This window comes from Serinus canaria, chromosome 1A (genome assembly GCF_022539315.1).
Source record: "Serinus canaria isolate serCan28SL12 chromosome 1A, serCan2020, whole genome shotgun sequence".
Lineage (NCBI taxonomy): Eukaryota > Metazoa > Chordata > Aves > Passeriformes > Fringillidae > Serinus > Serinus canaria.
The window spans coordinates 60,190,187-60,210,399 of NC_066314.1; the positions used below are offsets into that span (position 1 = coordinate 60,190,187).

The 20,213-nt window shown below is 40.2% G+C and overlaps 2 protein-coding genes across 3 annotated transcripts in view; one reads left to right on the forward strand and one right to left on the reverse strand.

Moving 5' to 3' along the window:
• The first annotated feature begins 254 nt into the window (after positions 1 to 254).
• YARS2 (tyrosyl-tRNA synthetase 2) lies at positions 255 to 5,162 on the forward strand. Its single transcript, XM_050969924.1, has 6 exons — positions 255 to 310; positions 397 to 1,239; positions 2,335 to 2,502; positions 3,616 to 3,771; positions 4,092 to 4,262; positions 4,506 to 5,162. Exons 1-6 carry the CDS (start codon positions 255 to 257, stop codon positions 4,663 to 4,665), a joined length of 1,554 nt encoding a protein of 517 aa, XP_050825881.1. The 3' UTR covers positions 4,666 to 5,162.
• A 2,807-nt stretch (positions 5,163 to 7,969) lies between these two features.
• Positions 7,970 to 20,213, reverse strand: part of DNM1L (dynamin 1 like) — a 36,488-nt gene continuing 24,244 nt past the window's right edge. The window contains exons 11-19 of one of the 2 annotated variants that reach the window (XM_050984500.1): positions 20,033 to 20,188; positions 19,827 to 19,916; positions 18,984 to 19,076; positions 17,160 to 17,216; positions 15,693 to 15,818; positions 13,395 to 13,562; positions 12,644 to 12,753; positions 11,327 to 11,486; positions 7,970 to 10,248 (exon numbers count right to left, since the gene is read on the reverse strand). In XM_050984500.1, coding sequence (XP_050840457.1) covers positions 10,192 to 10,248; positions 11,327 to 11,486; positions 12,644 to 12,753; positions 13,395 to 13,562; positions 15,693 to 15,818; positions 17,160 to 17,216; positions 18,984 to 19,076; positions 19,827 to 19,916; positions 20,033 to 20,188 — 1,017 coding nt within the window. In that variant the 3' untranslated portion in view covers positions 7,970 to 10,191. The remainder of the gene's footprint in view (positions 10,249 to 11,326; positions 11,487 to 12,643; positions 12,754 to 13,394; positions 13,563 to 15,692; positions 15,819 to 17,159; positions 17,217 to 18,983; positions 19,077 to 19,826; positions 19,917 to 20,032; positions 20,189 to 20,213) is intronic. The other variant, XM_009094166.4, reaches the window with a different exon arrangement.

Consider the following 20,213-nt stretch of genomic DNA (forward strand, 5'->3'; position numbering starts at 1 on the left):
TATGCAACACAGCTAAAAATTTCTAGAAATATAGCTAACACATTCCAGGAATGTAACTTAATAAATTCTGGTAACGTAGCTCATAAATTCTAGGGTCTGTAAATTCTGAACCCCGGTGTGACCAACTCAGGCACGTGGTACCGGTTCTGCCAGGCCGATTCCCACCGCCTGACAGCGCCTGAACTCCCGCTATTCCGGGTTGGGAAAAGTACAGCGGAGCAGAGCCAACACACACCGGCTTTGCGTTATCTTTAATGTGGCGGAGAAGAACCGCCAGCCGGCGCAAAGCTGACCGCACTCGAGCCATTCCGTACCGTACGCACTACCCCGGCCCTCCGAGCCATTTTCCCCGCCCGTCCCCCGCCACCTCCCGGTTCCGGGGCGGTCCCGGCGCAGGGGCCCGCCCGCCCGGCCCTCCCGGCGTGCCGCGCGCGAGATGGCGGCGCCCGCGCTGTGCCGGCGCTGCGGGCGGGCGGCGGGGCCGTGGGGCCTGCGCCGGGCCCCGCTCCCGCCGCCGCCGCTCCGCCGCCGGGCCCACGAGCAGGCGCGGCGGGCGCGGGGCGCGGCGGGGCTGCTGGCGGCGCAGTGCGAGCGCGGGCTGTTCCAGGAGGTGTTCCCGGCGCAGAGCGCGGAGGAGCAGCTGCCGGCGCTGCTGGAGCCCGGCCGGCCGCCGCTGGCCGCCTACTGCGGCTTCGACCCCACGGCGGACTCGCTGCACGTGGGGCACCTGCTGCCCGTCATGGCGCTGCTGCACTTCCAGCGCGCGGGCCACGACGTCATCGCCGTGGTGGGCGGGGCCACGGCGCGGCTGGGGGACCCCAGCGGGCGGGAGCGCGCGCGGGAGCCGCTGCCGGCGGGGCAGGTGCGCGCGCAGGCGCGGGCGCTGCGCGCGGGGCTGGAGCGGCTGTTCGGGAACCACCGGGAGCTGTTCTGGGAGCCTCGGGCCGGGCGGCTCGGCCGCGCCGCCCTGCTGGACAACGCCAGCTGGCTCGGCCGGGAGCCGCTGCTCCGCTTCCTGGGCGGCGCGGGAGGGCGCCTCCGCATGGGCACGCTGCTGAGCCGGCAGAGCTGCCAGGCGCGGCTGCGCAGCGCCGAGGGCATGAGCCTGGCCGAGTTCCTGTACCCAGCGCTGCAGGCCTACGACTTCCTGCACCTCCACCGGCACCACGGCTGCCGCATCCAGCTGGGCGGCCACGACCAGATGGGAAACATCATGTCCGGATACGAGCTCGTCACCAAGTACGGCGGGAGCGCGGGGCGGGAGGGAATGCGCGGGATCTGGGCATCGGACAAGCTGTGACAGCGGTGTGGCCAGCGGGAGCGGGGATGGCACTGTCACCCTGTGCTGGGCACTGGTGAGGCCGCAGCTCGAGTGCTGTGTCCAGTTCTGGGCCCCTCATTCAGGAGGGCATTGAGGTGCTGGAGCAAGTCCGGAGAAGGGCAGCGATGGAATGGACCGCCCAGGGAGGGGATGGAGCCACTGTCCCTGGAGGTGCGTAAGGAAAGATGTACATGGCCCTTAGAGCCATGCTCCAGGTGACATGGTGCCATGCTCTAGGTGACACGACATGAATGGACTGCCCAGGGAGGGGATGGAGCCGCTGGAGGTGTGTAAGGAAAGATGCACGTGGCACTTAGTACCATGCTCCAGGTGACATGGTGATGTTTGGTCACTTAGTGTCGTGCTCCAGGTGACATGGTGATGTTTGGTCACTTAGTGCCATGCTCCAGGTGACATGGTGATGTTCAGTCACAGGTTGGACTGGATGGTCTCAGAAGTCTTGCCCAGCCTCACCAGTTCTGTGATTCCATGTCAGAATGCTCTGCGACTTGGTGCTCAGTCTCTAAAGCAACAAGAGATTTGGCCACACACAAATCTCTGTGATTTGAGAGGAGTAATTAATTGGCCTGATCATTAATTGGACCGTTTTGACCAGGTTTATATGAATTTTTAGGAAAAATAATAGGTTCTTGTATTAGTGAATCCAAGAACCAAAATGAAACATCCTGAAGCATGGGACAAAATCGAGACAAGTCTGCCAGCATGCACATCCTGGTGTAATCACACCAAATATGATTATGAGACAGTTGCAGTCTATAACATATAAACTACTTGAAGGACATAAATGTCTTTGATACATAGAAAATAACTTAAAAACATGTGGTGCTGGTTTTTTCCCTAAAGCCCTCTTCACACAACAGTGTTCTGGCAGATTTTTTCCAACATCCCTAGCTTTATATCAAGGATAGAATCTTGCAGAATGCTTGTATTTTAGTCAGCTTTACCAAGATATGATCTATTTTTCTTAACATGCAGTGACTCTTCTTTCTCAGGATGACAGGAGCAGAGGTGTTTGGAATTACTGTACCTCTTATTACCAGTACTACTGGTGATAAACTGGGAAAGACTGCTGGAAATGCAGTTTGGCTGAACAGAGAGAAGACTTCTCCTTTTGAGCTCTATCAGTTTTTTGTCAGACAGCAAGATAATGTAGTTGAAAAGTAAGTTTTTCTCCATCTTGCTTTTTGTCATTGTTCATAAAACCTGATTCTAACTGTTCACTGTAACTGCTTCATTTAATTCTGTGCAACACAAGCTCCATGTAGAAGTATGTGTTAATTATAACTGTTCATGAAATAAACAGGCATGACTGGTTCCTGAGTAGGCAGGATAGTGGAACTTCCATATGCTGAAATATGCACCAGAAAATTAGAAGGGGGCTGACAGAGGAGTGAAGCAATAATGCTTTTATTTTGCTCTGCCAGTGGGTTGACTTTCTTATATGGCATATTAATTTTAGTACTGTAGCACCACAGATTTTTTCAGTACACTACATTAGTACATTGATTTTAATAAGTTGCTCTGGGTTCTTTTCTAAATCTGTTTTACTTTAAACGTCAGTAGCACTGTTAAATCTGAGCTACTTCCCTTCATATTGGGACCTGCCTTATAACTAACTTACCTCTCTGAAAGGTTTATCCCCTGATAATTCAAATCCATGTTCTGATCCCCAACACCTTTCAAACTGAAAAGAAGGGTATGTGGGTACTTCACACTAAAATATTTCAGCCATTCAGACTTTTTACCAGTAAAGGTGCCTTTAATACACTGCATGGGACTGATAGCTCATTAAAATGGACTTTGCTGTAAAGAGTAGGCTTAGGGTTCATCTTTAAATTCTTGCTTATCCTAAATAATCTTCCTGCTGAGATAATTGCCAATACAAGTATGCTTCTGTCCCATAATGGCCACAGACTGGCAGTGGGATTTTGCATTAGCATATTGTGGATCTCCTAGGATAAATACAAAACCTTGTTAGTTGACACACGATTCTAATAAATCCTATAAAAGTTTCAAGAGAGAACAAAATTGCTGACTGGAGTACAAGCTTCATAAAAGCATCTGACACTGTCTTATGCCTGAAGACTTGACCTTAGGCAGAATATTAAGTAAAATATGAGTTTTAAAGATTAGATTAAAAGGACAGAGCATCTTAATATGTATTTCTTAAATTGAGTGAGAATCATTTTCATGCAGTTACTGAAGTCTTAATGACAAAGGCAGGAAATCCATAATGATGGCTATATAGACAAAGTATTTTTCCCTGCTCATAGATACCTGAAACTATTCACCTTCCTTCCTCTTGAGGAGATTGCCCACATCATGGAAATGCATGCTAAAGAACCTGAGAAATGGGGCCCTCAGAAACGACTGGCTGCTGAAGTAACTAAGCTTGTCCATGGTAGAGAGGGGCTGGAATCTGCTAAGAGGTAAAGTTTGATTTATCAAGTAGTTTTGTTTCAGATGTTTATGGTAATTCTCCATAGCTTTTCAGGGACTATTTTAATCTATTAAGTTGTTTCTTAGATGTTAAAAGAGAAAAATGTAATAATCCTGTAGACTTACAAATACACTGAAAATACTAAAAAAACTTGCAGGGCAGTAGGGTACAATAAAAACATGGGGGTGTATTTAAAGTATTTGTTAGTTTGTGGACTCCCAAAAGAAACTGGGGAGAGGAATCTGATGGGTAGCACTTTGTGTGAAGAGAAGACCAGCTCTGTATTTTGAATGCTCTTTCTTCTCACAGGTGTACTAAGGCCCTTTATTACAGCAGTGTGGAGGCACTGGAAGAAATGTCTGACCAAGAGCTGCAGGAACTTTTCAGACAAGCTACTTCTGCTGAACTGATGCTTGAACCTGGCATGACTGTTCTTGACTTGTGTCGTAAAGCAAATGCCATTCCAGATGGACCTAGTGGGTGAGTTCTCACCTGTGCTCGTGGTTCATTCTCAAAACAGTATTTACCTTTCTGAGAAAAGTGTAGTAGAGGCTAAGGTTCATTTCAGTCACTGTTGACCTGAACTGGAAGTGAAGTGCAGAAGAATTAAAATGTATTCAATTATGCATCCAACAACAACAACAAAAAAATCTAAGTGAACTTTCAATTCTTAATAAATAGCTTTCTCTTGCAAGTAACAGTTGTTTCTGTTTTGTTTTTAAGGTACCGGAAAATTACAGATGGAGGAGTTTCAATAAATGGGAATCGTGTAACTAATCCTGAGACTGTTCTTATTCTGGGACAGCATATTCTGAAGAATGGAGTATCATTACTTAGAGTTGGAAAGAAAAATTACTACATTATAAAATGGCTGCAGTTGTGACAACAGAGTATCTCCCTAAAATGACAGGTCTCTGATTCTGCTGCTTGAAGATATACTTGAAGATATTTCTGTACTGTGCATTACTACACAGCTCACAGACTGCCCAACACTTCTTTTTCAAAATGCACTGGAGTTCAAATAAAGGAGCTGAGTTATACCACTAAAGAGATTGTAGATACTCTGCCTTATTCAAAGCAGCATTCATAAGGATCTGCTTAAGAAGAAAAGATTAATTTCAAAGTCCAGCAATGGACATATGCTTTCCCTCCAGCCCTCTGTGTTGAAGGGGAACAGCGGCCAGTTATTCCACAGGATAATTCACAGGAAAATGAGCCAAAGCAAACTCAAACCCACTCCTTCTTACAGCCAGTGTGTGCTCACTGAACCAAGAAACCTTGCTGGGGGCAAAGACAACCGACCTATGGTCATGTTTTCCTGAAGAGGTTTGCTTTGAAGGAAGCTGCAGGAAATTCATAATAAAGATTCATAATAAATGATCAGGCACCAGTGTAAGTTGGTTCTTGGTCATGTATAGGGAGACATTGCACTAAAGCTTTCCAGCCTTCATGTGGGAATACACAGCAAATTCACTTTTGAAATCTGAAAGCACAGAGCCTTTCAAAGCTTAAATCAACCTAATGAATCCTTTTTAGGCCTTCTGTGTGCATAGTTTGACTTCAAAGGGGAGTGGCAGTAGTTCCACTTCTTTGGTCCTATGAATGACATCCATGCTATCCAGCATTCCTTCTTGAAGGAATATCCTGGTACTAGTTCTGTGGGCTCTGCAGTCAGCTGGAAGATAGCACATTATACCAGGAGATTTGGAGCATCTACATGAAAGTTTGGGTGTTTTTTTTTTAATGTTAGCTGCTCAGGAGTTGTGGGTGAACAGCACCACAAGGATCTCTGGACCAGGAAACACATAAGGGAAGCTGAAGTGCTTTGCAGTGTTGCTTTCAAGGATCAAACCTCACTCTGAGGCCATGGAGAATAATTTCCTGGTCCATGAAATCTTCAATACAAATTTGCAGTGACAGCAGCCACAGGGGGGAAAGCCTTAATCTTAGCTTCTGGAATGTTGTGTGCTTCTGGAATATTCTAGAGTTGGGTGGGGAGTTTGTTACTGTTTTAGTTATGTTTTTAATGTTTCTTCTTGATAAATTTCATGCTGATTTCATTTGCACCATGACTCACTATTTCAGCAGTAATAAAATATAGTGGCTTGCTTGTTATACATGATAGTTTCTTCTGGCAGAGGAACTGAAATAATGGTCCTTTCAAAAGCTCAGCATGTTCTTAGTGTTAATTTCAGTTTCCAGATCCTACTTATCTCTAGCCTAATCTCTATTACATAACAAAGAAAAGTAATTGAGTCGTTTCTACCTGAAAGAAAGCACATGGAATTAAAAGGGGAAGGGAAGGGGAAAGGGAAAACCCATCCACCTAACATAGCCACCTTGTTCCTTAAAAGACAGAAGCGTTGGAGCAAATCAGAAACATGCACCTGGGACCAAAATGCTCCACTACACACCCATTTCAGAGTTTCTTTCTGGTTACAGATAAAACTCCCAGGAATAAATAGTGTTTCATGTCTGATCTCTTTCCTGCCTGTTTTCTGTCATCGCCAAATGGTGCAGACACACATGTATATCCACCTCAAAAAAATCAGTAAATTTATTTTTTAGCAACATAAAAAAGGAATAAAGTTCTTTGCATGCAATGTTTCTAATAAGATTCATAAACCCCAAGAAATTTAGTCCATGCTTGCCTTTGACCAAGTCCTAGCACTCCAAACCCTTCCCTGACTCTTCCCAGAGAAACAGCTGGATACCAGCACTACTTGCCATGACCATACAGGGCCATCACAACTGGGCATTTGAACACTTGGGTCAGGGATCAAGGATGACTGGAAAAATCAACGATTCTTTCTTAGCCTTAATTCTTATATACAGGCACGTTCAGAAAATCAGAAGGAGATTGTCCAAACTTGTTCAAATGTGAACAAGGAGTAATTAATATTAAAGTATTTAACATGGTTACATATGCATGATTTAAAAGTGCAAAAAGAAAAGTAACTATTATTAAGATATTTTAAAAAAACTTAAAACCAACAGACTTAAAAAGCTCCACCAAAAACATTTGTACAGCACAACCTGGAAGACTTGAATTTAACCTTATTGTGACACCATTCAAGAGGTAAAGGGTGAAAGGGCATGCAGCAGGTAAACTCAAAACTAAGGGAGCATGAAAGCACCTTCACTAGTTTAAAGAGTGTCATTGAGCACAAAACCATATCCAAGCAGTATTAAACTTTGAGGAACCAATGCTCTAGCTCTCACATCAAAGCAGTGTTTCATTAGCAACCACCTCAAAGCAGTGTTTGCAATTAGCAATAAAAATTAGCAATAAAAAGCAGATAGAGTGGAGATCCTCAGTCACCTCAGAAAACACCAGCTACCCATTGCTCTCACAGCTGAAGGAGAAAACTGTAGAAAAAAAATTACCCAGGATAATTCCATTCAAGTTCCCAGCAGGGGCACAATAAAGTGACAAGTTTGGTCCATAAAGCAGGGATCTGACTTTGCCATATCCAATCTGGCATCTGTCACTCATCCACACAGCAATGAACAAAGGCAGATTTACACAAGGTCTGCTGTTTACTTCAGAGTAAGGTCTGAAGCACACAGACACCACTACCCCCTCCACCTATCTGTTTCAGTAAGCAAAATTTGAACCTGACAACTGAATACAAACAGTTCCCATCAGGAGGATACTGTGTTTCAGTTACAGCAGGACTACAACAGCTCCGGTATCAGTGCCAGACATTTACTAATCTGAACTTGGCTACAGGGGGTTTTCCCCTCCATGATTCTCTCCCCACTAGAGAGCAAGTTAGCTAAAACTCATGCATTGGTGACAACATTTTTTCAAGTTTCAATTAAATAAGGTGATCTAGAAGACAGTTGTAAACCATCAGTCTAATCTGGGAATTTTTCAGTTGCTGCCCTCATTAGGCTTTTTTCCACAGCTTCCCCATAATTTCTTTTAATGCTGGTAGTAATAGTGGCATTTGAAGTATTTTAGTTCAGTTCTAGAACACAGCATGTTTCAAACCTATCAGTAGGCATGAGCAGCCTGTCTACATTATGAGTTATGGAACTATTCAAGAATACAGAATTGAGTGAGAACAAGTGAAATCATAACTAAGCTTGTACACATATAGGTACTTATGCTACTAACTTACAAGTACATGTAAGTCCTGCCACCAGAACTACAAGTCAGTCCAAAACTATTTCTGGAGTAATTATTTTTGTATTATCTGTTTATTAAATAACAGGATTGTTACAGCATGGACCTTCAAAGTCTTGCATTAAGGATTACAAATCAAGTTCATTTCTTGGCACTCAAACATTACCAAATTGAAACTTTTTGTGAAACTCAAACAAAAAAAGTCGTAACATTTCAGAAACCAAATTAACACTGGAAATTTCACATGACATTACAGAGCCAGATATCACTTGCAAGAATTTCTTCAATAAATGAAATTCATTTGCTTTATGCAGCATTTCAAAACTTTACAAATCAGAGTATTTCTCCACAGAGACTGTTGACTGAGCTTTGAGAGTTAAAGCTTAGGTAGCAGATCACTTATGGACGGCACTACCTTGTTGAAAACTCCTTGGATGTTGAAAGCAAAAGAGAGAGGTGTCAGGTGAATACCAAACAGAAATGTAATGCTTTTGACAAGACTTAAAAAGCTTTCACTGATCACCAAATTGATTTAAAATGTGGTTTGCACTTGAGTTAAATTTCTTAAATCTGAGAACTACCATCCCTGGATACAATACAAGACAAAAGTACCTCCTTTATATTCATTACGTGTAATGCATACACCATGACTTTTTAGGCTGTTTAAAAATACACCATATGTATTTCTGTGTTCTGCATGAATTACCTCAGATCATACATGAAGTATCCAAAAATTGCATCTGTCAGACTTAACTCCTTGTGCTCATATTGATGCCAAACTGAAGATTACCATGAGAAAAATACATTTTTAAACAGAGCTTCTTGTAAACTGAATTTTTGAATATTCACTCTTTAGCAGCTTACCATAGGAATTCCTTTTTTGCCAACTGATTTCGGGGGAAGGAACTGCATACGGTAATGAAAACCTCACTATTGTGGCCCAATACCATAAAATCAAGCCATGGAGGTTAACAGCAGTGTCCTATTTTTCATGCAAGTTGTGCTAAAGTATCAGCAACACTTTAGTAAACATTTTCACTTTATACAAAAAGAGTGAATCTGCTTGAAAAGTACATGCAAGTATGCTGGCTGAAGTTTAAATAAATTTTTATTAATAAAAATTAAAATGTTTACTTTTTCAAGGCTAGTGTGATCAATAGTCATCTGTATGAATTATAATCAAAAGAAAAAAAGAAAGCTCATCAACTTAATTTCCAACCTAAAATTTCATAATTTTACGATTGTCCTCAAAAAAAAAAAGCTACTTACAGCACAATAAAATTTCCTCAAAAGCAACTGTAATCTCTGATATAAATATTCCAAATGCACAGACTTTCTTTCATACTGTCATACATTCCAATATTTGCAGAATTTGTGGGCATCCCCTTCTCCCTGGCCAACTTCATCTGTTTTCAAAAGAAACGCTTACTATCCCATGACAGTTTTGAAATCCAGTTTTATTTTCAGTTCTGCCAGAGCAAATTTACTATCAGATGGTCCAGGGGCTTGGTCCCAGGGGGGAGGAAGGGGAAGGTGTCCTTGTGCCTGATTTTAAACTCCAACATTCATACACAAGCTCCAGTGCACGTTAATAACTCTGCAGCCACTTTTTAGTAGGCTGTTCTTGTTCACAAGCTCCAGGCTAATTCTTCCTACATGATACTCCATGAAATCAAGTCTGAAGTTTTGTCTGCCATTGAAACATTTGGGGACAAAGAGAAAAAAAAAAAAGGGAACACACATACATAGTAATACGCTCAACATCTCTACTGTGCTATAAAATGGAGACCTCCATCTGTCACAGTGCATGCAATATATTCATGAAAGAAAATACTCGGTGCTCTCTTTTCTTCACAGTATTGAAACTTCTACTGGAAAAGCAGCTTAAAACTATGCCACAAGACTACACTGGCTGTCTTAACCACAGGCAACCTGTTCAGCAAGTCAGGCACTGGAACTTGAATGTTTTTCCCCAAGTTCAAATGAGACTGTCACTGAGACAGAAGACTTGGTCTGCTTTAATTTGCACCAGAAACCTGGTAAGGAAACATTTAGAGCCATTTATTATATGGATTAAATATGACTTCTTTTGCAAAATACAGCATGTTTTTCTGTTTGCAAATCAAACCAACTGTCTTTACATGAGCAGATTTACACAGTTGCAGTACACAGATAAGAAGAGTTCATAAATAAAAATTCTACTCCGTATACCATGCCTAGCAATTGTCAAGCCAATGTAACCTCCAATGCATATAAATAGTGTGGCTGATACAGTCTTCACCAAAGATGTGTCTCTCGGATCTCTGCAATGATCTGGCTGGCTCGCTGCAGGGCCTGCACACAGGAACACACAAAAGCCAGAGTTAGTTATGCTGGAGATATTTCCCAGGGACAAAACAGCAGCAGTCTGGGAAGTGCAAAGCTAAAAATCAAACCAAAGCTAATCAGTGTCATTACAAAATGTCCCGGATTGTCAAGCAAATTGTATTCTATTTGCCATCTGTATGGCAATTATCTTCTGTTAAGTGGGCAGTTTTCCTTATCTCTTCCACAACCCCTCCTCCCTCCAGGGAGACATCTGCTGATGTCAGGCTATTGAATGTCACTGCATGGCTGATAAGAACTGCAGCATCCCATTGGAAGATGCTCCGCCTAGAGGGAAGAGCCAAGCATTCCTAACTGGATATAATCTGGAGATTCTGGAACACCAGCACAGCTTCTCCACTGGATTTTCCAGAGGAACATCTGCCTCTTTCACTGGATCTTCAGAGGAAGACTACACTCTTCTACAGAATCCCTGCTCCCACAGAACCACACCTGACACTCCAGGACTGCAGCCACAATTCCAATTGGACTGCTACCAGCATCCTGACCAACAGGGTGTCAGGTTATGTTCTGACTCTGTCCGTGTTGTTTTAGTTCACTGCATTGTTTATTTTATCCTTTTATTTTCTTCCCTAATAAAGAACTGTTATTCCTGATCCCATATTTTTTGCTGGAGAGCCCCTAAATTTAAAGTTTATAGCAATTTGGAGGGAGGGGGTTTACATTCTCTATTTCAGGGGAGGCTCCTGCCTTCCTTAGCAGGCACCTGTCTTTGCAAACCAAGACACAAAACAAGTGGCAACCCATTAAATTCTCAAGAAGGGCAGACTTCTTCACTATACACAGTTTTAAAAGTCTGCCATGAAAGAGAAACTGCACCTACTTTCTATTTAGCTTGCTAACTGCAGATTTAAAAGCTCTTATGTAATCCTTTCTGGTCATGTATTGGTTTTAATTCCTCTAGCAGAGAAATGCAATACACTGGCATAGTCTTAAAAAGCAGTAAAGAAAAAAGGAAAACAAGTCTTCAAAAAGCCTCCCATTGATATGGTGAACTGCTCCCAGGAGCTCCTGATCTCCTCATTACCTTTAGCATGTCAGCTGCCTCTTTCCTGCGCTGTGCCATGTCCTCAGACTCTGTGAGAAGGTCATCCAACAATAGGGATTTGTATAGCTGGCCCACCAGCTCACTCTGGAGAGTGTCCTTCACGTGGTTCACCAGAAAATGCATCACTGCCTTTGGCACACTGCAAGCACATCAAGATCGTTTCTTTAAAATAATTGTTCAAAACCAGGTCTGTTCCAGATGAAGAATGCACAATGAGGGCAAGCAGCTACACAGAGCATTGGCTCAAACTATCAGGAATCTATCACTACCATAAATACCTAATAAAAACTCTCTCAAGTAAAAGCAGCTTCATGTGCAATATTAGAGTAGAACTAATCATATAAACTTAATTTCTTCCAAATAGAAAAGCTGTATTGTAAAAAACCATGAACAGTGTAAAACACAAACTAAGAATAAATAACTCTGCTCATTAGAAACCAACTTATCTCTACTGTGCATGGGATGACACACATTTAAGTATGTCAACCCTAAAATCAAATTTTATGTGTAAATGGGAAGAGAAAGAGGCAAAGAAATAATTCACATCTCTGATATTACATAGTACAAAGAGTGCAGTAAAGTTAAGATAAACAAAGCACTCCCCTGCCATGAAATACTAAAAATTATACTGAAGGTATTAGTTTACTGGATAGACTAAAATACCTATGAGCCTCATAACCTGCTCTAAAATCTGGTTTCCAGATTCCTGTACTTCCCCTCAGACTTCCCATATACATAAAAAATATATATATGAAGCTAAACCTTTCCACAAACACATAAGCAAAAAAGTTTTATAGAATTCCTCTTTAAAGAAAAAGTATGACTTTTCTACAGTAGAAAGAACTTTTTCATGCCATTTCCATCCTTATAGCTAAGTGCTAGAAAACTGAGCCACACATACCAGCTCCAATTTGACCTTCTCATTTGAAATAACAAGATGGCAAAGCTAAATTCTATCGAGGTACACAGCAACAAGAGTTTATTCCAGTTATTTGCTGCAAATCTTCCATCTGAATTGAAGCATCCTCCAGAAAAGGAGGCATCTCCTAAATAATTAAACCTTTTACTTAATAATATACAGAACCTGAAACCATTAGAGGAAACAAGTGCTTCTTCAAACTGCTTCATTCTGTGAAGAGTCAAATTTTACTGCTGCTGTCTCTTCTAAAAAATTCATTAATTTTCTCTCTTCTTACAAACATAAGAACATGATAAAAATACCATGATCATATATATGATTCTTGAAATATCACAATATTTTCATGGCTTATATATTTCAAGGAAGTTTGAGTTTACCTGTCCTGAATGTTCTTCCTGACAATAAGGAAGTAAGATTTAATAAGTCGTTCAATCACTTCACAATCTCGTTGCTCACGGGCAGAAAGTTTGCGTGCAACAGGTACAGGCTGTGTGAAAAAAATAAAACCCTCAGCTTACCAGTTCTGCTCATTTGCATTCGTATATAAAAACTCAAAACTCTAACTACTGCTCTTTTAGCCTGAGTTTCACAGATCTGTAATCTGTCTTGCAACAAACCTATAATTCTTGAGAAATAAAATTAGAGACATTTCAAAATCCATATATGTGAAACAAAGGTCAGAGGGCACCACTACATTTTTTCTAAACATCTCCAAATACTTCAGATATCTCCATCTGTTTTTAACTTAAGTGGGTTTTGTCTTTAATGGTTCTTCCCTCTAATACAAACATTAAATTCAGCACAAGAAGAGCAGGAATTTGAGTTGAGCTAAGATTTGTTTCTGTACCGACAGCTATCTAGACAAGGAATTCACCTGCACAGGAATTTGTGAAAGGAAGCCAGTTATCCCAATCATAGCCTGAAACTGGAGCAGGCAGGGAGGTTGCAGGGAGATTGGAATAAAGGGAGGAGCAAAGCAGAAGAGACTGGATGGAGCTCCTTGTTGCAATAGTGAATTATTTACAAAGAGACGACATATTAGCAGCAAAGTTACAAGATCTGGAATTAAAATGCTTTCTTTCCTGAGACTGAACTATGAAGAAAAGGAATTTGTCTTTCAAGACTCACCACATCTAATAGGTTTACAGCATGTCCTTTTTGAGGACTAGCAGGTAGGGCTGCAGCTGGCTTGGATTTTTCCTCTGCTGATACCTCTTCTGGTTTAGAGGGTTTCAGCATTCCTCTCCAGTTGCCTGTTCCAGACTCCTGAGGTGCATCTGCTCCTACAGAAGGATTCTGCACAAACAGCACATTGAAAAAACATGGCAGAATTAGAACTTGGCCACTATAGAGAAGCATCTGATCAAATCACTACAGGTAAAACTCACTAAAAATAAGAATTTCACAGGTATATTCCTTCATTCTGCTCTTCCCAAATTTCCTAAATTTATTCTCCCTTCGCTGGTTCCAGCTCACCAAAGTTACCAGTAAAATGAAAGTTTTTAAAACTCAGACTGTCCCTAATAAAGGGTATGAAAATGTCTCACCTGGAGAAGTTCCACAGCATTTTAAGGGTCTACAAATCACTTCTGAAATATGGGGTGGTCTTTCTAAGTCATTTGGCCTTGACCACACATCCTATACTATCAGGATCATTCTGAAAATTTATTTTGAAGGTCACCACAGCTCTTGCAATACTTGAATTTAAACACTTCAGGTTTTATTTAAACGCAAACTTCAGTTTCTTACAGTAACAGCTAAAAAGTATGAACATTTCTGTTTTGAGGTAGCACAGCTATGATCATATTTGTGCTGTCAGAATTTACGGAAGGCTTTTTTTATAACTAATCAAGACAAAAATCTTCATCCTCTCAAAGTGAAGATCAGAGATTCTGGGGAGTTCCAGACAAAGAATGACTCATGAATCTTCTGAGAAAAAGATGTAACACCCAACTCTCAAACATTAGGAATCACTGAAGAAAATAAATATTAGTGTACTGTATCCACCATATGTTAATTAGTATTAAAAAACCTAAAGTTTATTTTGATGTAGAATAGGGGCAATTTTTATTTTGTACCTTTCCACAAGCCTAATATCTCTTCTATTTGCTCGGTGCTTTAAAATAAAGTCCTGTTTGAAAAAGGTCATTCAAGGTTTTGTACTTGTCTTGCTTCAGGTATAGGAGGAAAAAAGCTAAATTTATCTGTTGTGTTTACAATGAAACACCTCAGGCTGATCTTAAATCTTAAAAAAAAGTGAGAAACAAAGCATAGCAAGTAGAATACCAGCAGCAGCAAACAGGAGGAAACTCAGCTAAGCTGTGCACATCAAAAATTTTATTTAAATTGCACAACTGCTCAGAGTTGTACAACACACTAGGAATTCAAATCAAACTCTGCTAATAAGAGAAAATTATTGTTAAGGAAAGCTCCACTGCATGATTTCTGATTGCAAGACAACTGTTCAAAATGACAAAAATGCCACTCTCTTTCTATGTTACTGTGGAGCCTGCTCTACCTCCAAAGCAGTTTCAGAAACAAAGCCACACAAGAGAGTGTGAAATGTACCACCCCATAGGGGACAGGCTTTGTGGGAAATGCAAACCAAATCTGGCAGCTTCCTAAGTCACAACACTATCTTCACAGTGGCTCTTGGGTTGTTTTTACATTTTGCAGCATATCAAAACCTCTAAAACACTGATGGAAATAATAGTTACAATTCTACTATTTACTAGATTTGACTTTAACCACTTTGCTCAGGACAGAAATAGAAGCTTTGCATTAAGATCTGAACAGGCAATAAAGCAGAAAGCCTGAGTCCTCTTGGTAATTCTAATAGACAAACTTGTGACTGCCCATTTTATTTTACTCCTAGCAAGAGCAATTAGCAGAAAAGCCTTCAGAGGAATAACAAGCTGTTATTTTATCACATGAGACAGCACACCTAACATGTAAAAAACACTGCAGAACACATTTCACAAATATAAGTAAACCAGAGATTCAACAACTATGTGAAACAACACAAAGGAGGTTCAGTTTGAACAAAGCCTGTAAAGATTCCCTGCAGGAAGCAGGAAACTCACATTTTAGCTTATCTTCTGTCCTCCTTCTTTAACTGTCAACACATTAAAAACATGCAGTTTAACAGCCATGCTGAAGACTTTTGATTACAGTACTGTGGCACCCAACAATCTATGGACAGTTTGAGGCAAATTAGGTGCGTATTTGCACCACAATATATTGCAAACAAGAGTTCAAAGAGAAAGCAGTGACTTGGCCACCTCATAGCATGTCTTGACATGCCACTGCACATAAAACCAGTAGTGCCAAGTAATTCACACTGGGGAGGACATCCAGACTGGGTAGGACACACTGCTGGTGACAGAACACTAGGGACAAACTGCTTTCCTTCCACCTGGGGTGCACCCCAACAGAAACGTGCATGCAGTGCTTAGAGGAAAAATCAAGACAGACCTTGCCATCAGCCTCAGCAGAAGCAGCAGTAACAGTCTCCTGGGAAGCAGGTGCCAATGCACCTGGAGCTTTAGTAGACTAAGGAAGGTAAAAATGCAGGGAGGGGAAAAAAAAATTCAACTGAAGACCACCAAATTTACCTAGCAAATTGTATACACTTTTACCTACTAGCATCTTTCAAATCCAGAAAAGAAATATTTTGAATTTGCAAGAAAAACAGTAATAGAAGCAGAAAAAGAAAAAAAGAAAAAAGAAAAAAAGAAAAAAAGAAAAAAGAAAAAAAGAAAAAAAGAAAAAAAGAAAAAAAGAAAAGAAAAAAAGAAAAAAAGAAAAAAAGAAAAAAAAGAAAAAAGAAAAAAAGAAAAAAAGAAAAAAGAAAAAAAAAAAAAGAAAAAAGAAAAAAGAAAAAGAATCTCCAAGACAGTTATTTTGGATTATCTGACCTTCAATTTCATTTAAGCTCTTACTCTGATGATTTAACTACGAAATCAATAAAATGAAGGATCAAAGAGCACTGAAAGCAATCTCTAGATCGCTACCTTACATTTCCAGTTCATCCATCAGTTGTCTTACACTGATTAAAGGCAACAGTATTAGATCTACTCTAGGACTTTGTCTCACTTTTTAAGGTAATGAACTTAGTGAACAGATTTCTATCAGCTGTAGAAACTCCTGTTTCAACCTCATAAGGATCCTAAACCATGGTCGCTATCTTTGAATTCTTAATAATTCACATAGTATTAAATAACTCTAAAATTCCAGCTTGTTGTCAGACTGTACAGCCAGACAGTGTTTTCCATGACATTTGGTTGGTTCTTCCACTCCTGTCATTGCACTAATCCCAAAACCTGATAAAATTAAGCAAACTCCAGAGACAGCATACATGACTGGATTATGATAAACAACTGAAAATGTCACCTCCAACATCTGCTGCCAAAGAAAGTAAGACTGCAATAAGCTGCACTTTTAAGAGTGACTTAACAAAAATCAACCACAAGTCACTATGTTGACACTGGATATTTTAAATCACTTGTTTATCTTTTGAAATCAGTGTGTCTCAGCTACAAATTTAAGCATGAAAGTTCTGAGTCCATCTTCAACATCTGCAGGCATTTTACACCTCACATGAGGTGACAAAATTCAAGTAATAAGCATATTACTACATTTATAGACAAGTCTTCTGAAGTACCAGATTTAAAACCTCCAAAAAATTGCATCTTTTAAAGAAAATTATAAAAGAAAAAAAGAAAAGAAAATTATATTCCACTTCTGTCTTATGAAACTGAAAAGAAAAAACTCAATACCTGTAAGTTCCCAAGACTGTTACTAGAGCAGCATACGAAAATTTCCAGTACTTAAACTGGATCTAGGAGAATGCATTCAGCTTTAGGTAAAAAATAAAATCAAACATTTACTTACCTTGTCTCGTGGCACAGCAGAAGGCAATTCCCGGGTTAACCTGTTCCGCCTTTGCTCCTTTAAAAACAATCCAGCAAGACCTCAATTATGTATTACTCTGTATCAACACACAGGCAAGATCCACGAAGTCATTTTACAGATGACTTCCATTTTAGACACAAACACAAGTAACTTCATCTCAATCAGTGCCATGCTAATACTGTGGTCTATGAAACCCTTGATTATTTGGATACTTTGATTACCTGGTCAAAACTAAATTCTCAATATAAGAAGTTTTGCAAAGTTTTTTTGCACTACACTCCCTAATCAAAGCCTGAGCCTTTAAAAAACAATATCAAAGCTCCACAATTGGGTTCACCACAGATACCTACAGCCCTCATTAAGCTGTAAATCCTCCAAGTAGTCTAAAGGAATTGATTCTGTGGCAAACAAATGATTAGCCCAAAATGAAGGAGGCGGCAGAATTCTACTAGCAAAATAGAATTTGAAGCAATTAGGACAAAGAAACGTCTGATTTTGCTGGAAATTAACAACTGATTGTCCACCAAATAAGGCTTGGGTTTACATGGTTTTGTTCTTCAAAAATGTCAATATCCTGTTTAGGAAAACATTAGGAAAAAAACTACTTTAAGTAACACAAGATGACACAATTTTTTATGTTCAGCTTCCCGAAGTCTTAACTTCTGTACTCACAGCAGTTTCCAAATACATTGTTTTTGAACTAGATTAAGGAGCAGTCTACCAAGTCAAATTCAAATGCATATCTAGTCAGTACAGAATATATGTATAGTAGGAAGAAATTTTACAGATTATAGAAGAAATTGTATAGAGTAGAAATTTTAGTGTAAGCATTTAAAAAAGAAACACTACAAGAGCATGTAGTGAAAGACAAGGGGGAATGGCTTCAAACTGAAAGAGAGTAGGTTTAAATTACATATTCCATAGGAAGAAATTTACTGTGAGGGTGGTGAGGCACTGGAACAGGTTGCCCAGAGAGGCTGTAGATACCCCATCCCTGGAAGTGTCCAAGGCCAGGTTGGAATGGGGCTCTGAGCAACCTGGGATAGAGGAATGTGTCCCTGCATATGGCAGGGGGGTTGGAATGAGATGACCTTCCAAGCCAAGCCATTCTATGATTCTGTGATGAATTAAAATGATGTGTTGGATAAACACAAGGGCATTAATGAGCTCTCATTATTGAGATTGCAAAAACACCAGATTGGTTGTTGAACTGCTTCCACAGGATGATGGCAGCAATAAGTATTATCAGATTTGGACTTGAAAAACACAAGATTACTGACAGGAGACTGAGGGAGAGAATGTCTCAGGGAGACTGAAGTGTGGTAACACAGAGATTCAAGAACAAAACCAAAAGCAAGCAGAAATTAGAACCAGGACAGAGGAAGCAATACTTGTATTATCCTTTCATGAATGAGAAGAACATTATTGATACATTGTGTCAAAGACAAAATGCAGTTACTTCAACATGAATGCCATTTCAGAACTACCTATTTCAATCCAGCCTTAAAAAATTTCATTTCATAGGCAATAGTCAATTAGATGCCAATCTTATTTTCCAGACTGAAAACCAGACAGAATCCTTTCAGTGAAGTATCAACCAGTGATCCTAAATGTAATATGCAATAGAAATTTACAAATCCACAGATCACTGGAGTATACAGGATATTCATAATTCATCACATTTCTCAGGCCTCAAAATACAGAAATGTACTTCAAGGAAAGAAGCTGAAGCATTTTTTATTTTATGAATTACACCTTCACTCAAAGAGGCAAGGAACTTTTTAAGAGAACATACTTTCTTACCTCTATGTTGTTATTCATTAATCCACAGGCATCAGCAAAGTCTGGATGTTTGGTATTAATATAAGCTAACTCAATGGCCACCAGATTATGAACCTGCAATGCAAGATATTCCCAGATCAAAAATTCAGGGAGTAAACCTATTGCCAGTGCAGAGCAATGACCTACAATGCTGGCAAGCACAGCCTAACTGCCCAGAGCAAAAGACCACTCAGCCACAAACCAACTACAGTATGTGAACCGGGAGAGATGGTTCACTGTGAGGGACAGTGAGTATGCCAAACAAGTTTTGCTTTTCACATCAAATGCAGAGTCAAATACTGAAACACTCTTTACTGCCCAACAGGCAGTCCAAATCAGATTTTAATATTAAAACATATTTATTTAAAGGTACAAGTTGAACTTTTAGTTTTCATTAGGTAAAGGGCATTACAAGCCTCTGAAACACATAGAATAAGGATTACAATTTAATTTTCATCACTGCATCCCAAACTCTACAGTAAACACACAGCTTCTGTTACAAGGGAGGGAAATAACCTATATGAGGAAGACTAGAAGATGTTAAATTGAAATTTTGTAGAATTGTTCTTGGGAAATTGAAACATAGGGGACAACATGCTTAACCCTAACACCACCCCTTTGTTTTATATGTATCTATACTCTAAGATAGAAGAGTGTGCACATATTAAATATGTACATATCGAAATGTGTGCATATTAAATAACTATCAACTTAACAAATAAGTTAAGATTCCTTTAATAACTTGGGTTCCTGTTCAAACAGAAACATCAAGACTCCAGAAAACATGCACTTTTACCAGCAAAATTACAGTAGATGGAAACTTACCATTTCATTTGTGACAGGAAGTCTCCTACGCAAAAGACAGGTTACTACTTCAACTATGGCATCGTGCAATTTAGGAAACCTCAGTAGTTCCTAAAAACAAACCCCAATTTTACTGGTGAGACTTCCAGAAGTTTTTAAGCAAGTAATCACACACCCACACACACATGCCATGATGACAATCCCAATTATAGAGCATGCATGTTTACCTGTGTACTGTAATTACTACAGTGCTGGATAATCCTCTGCATTTCCTCATGAACCAGCTCCACACAGCGCAAGCTTGGTTCTTCCAAACGTTTGATTTGCCTTTTTACCAGCAACTCAAAGGAAACCTCAGGAACAAACAAGGCAGGACGAGGACCCTGGTTCAAAAGGAGGGAAAAAGCT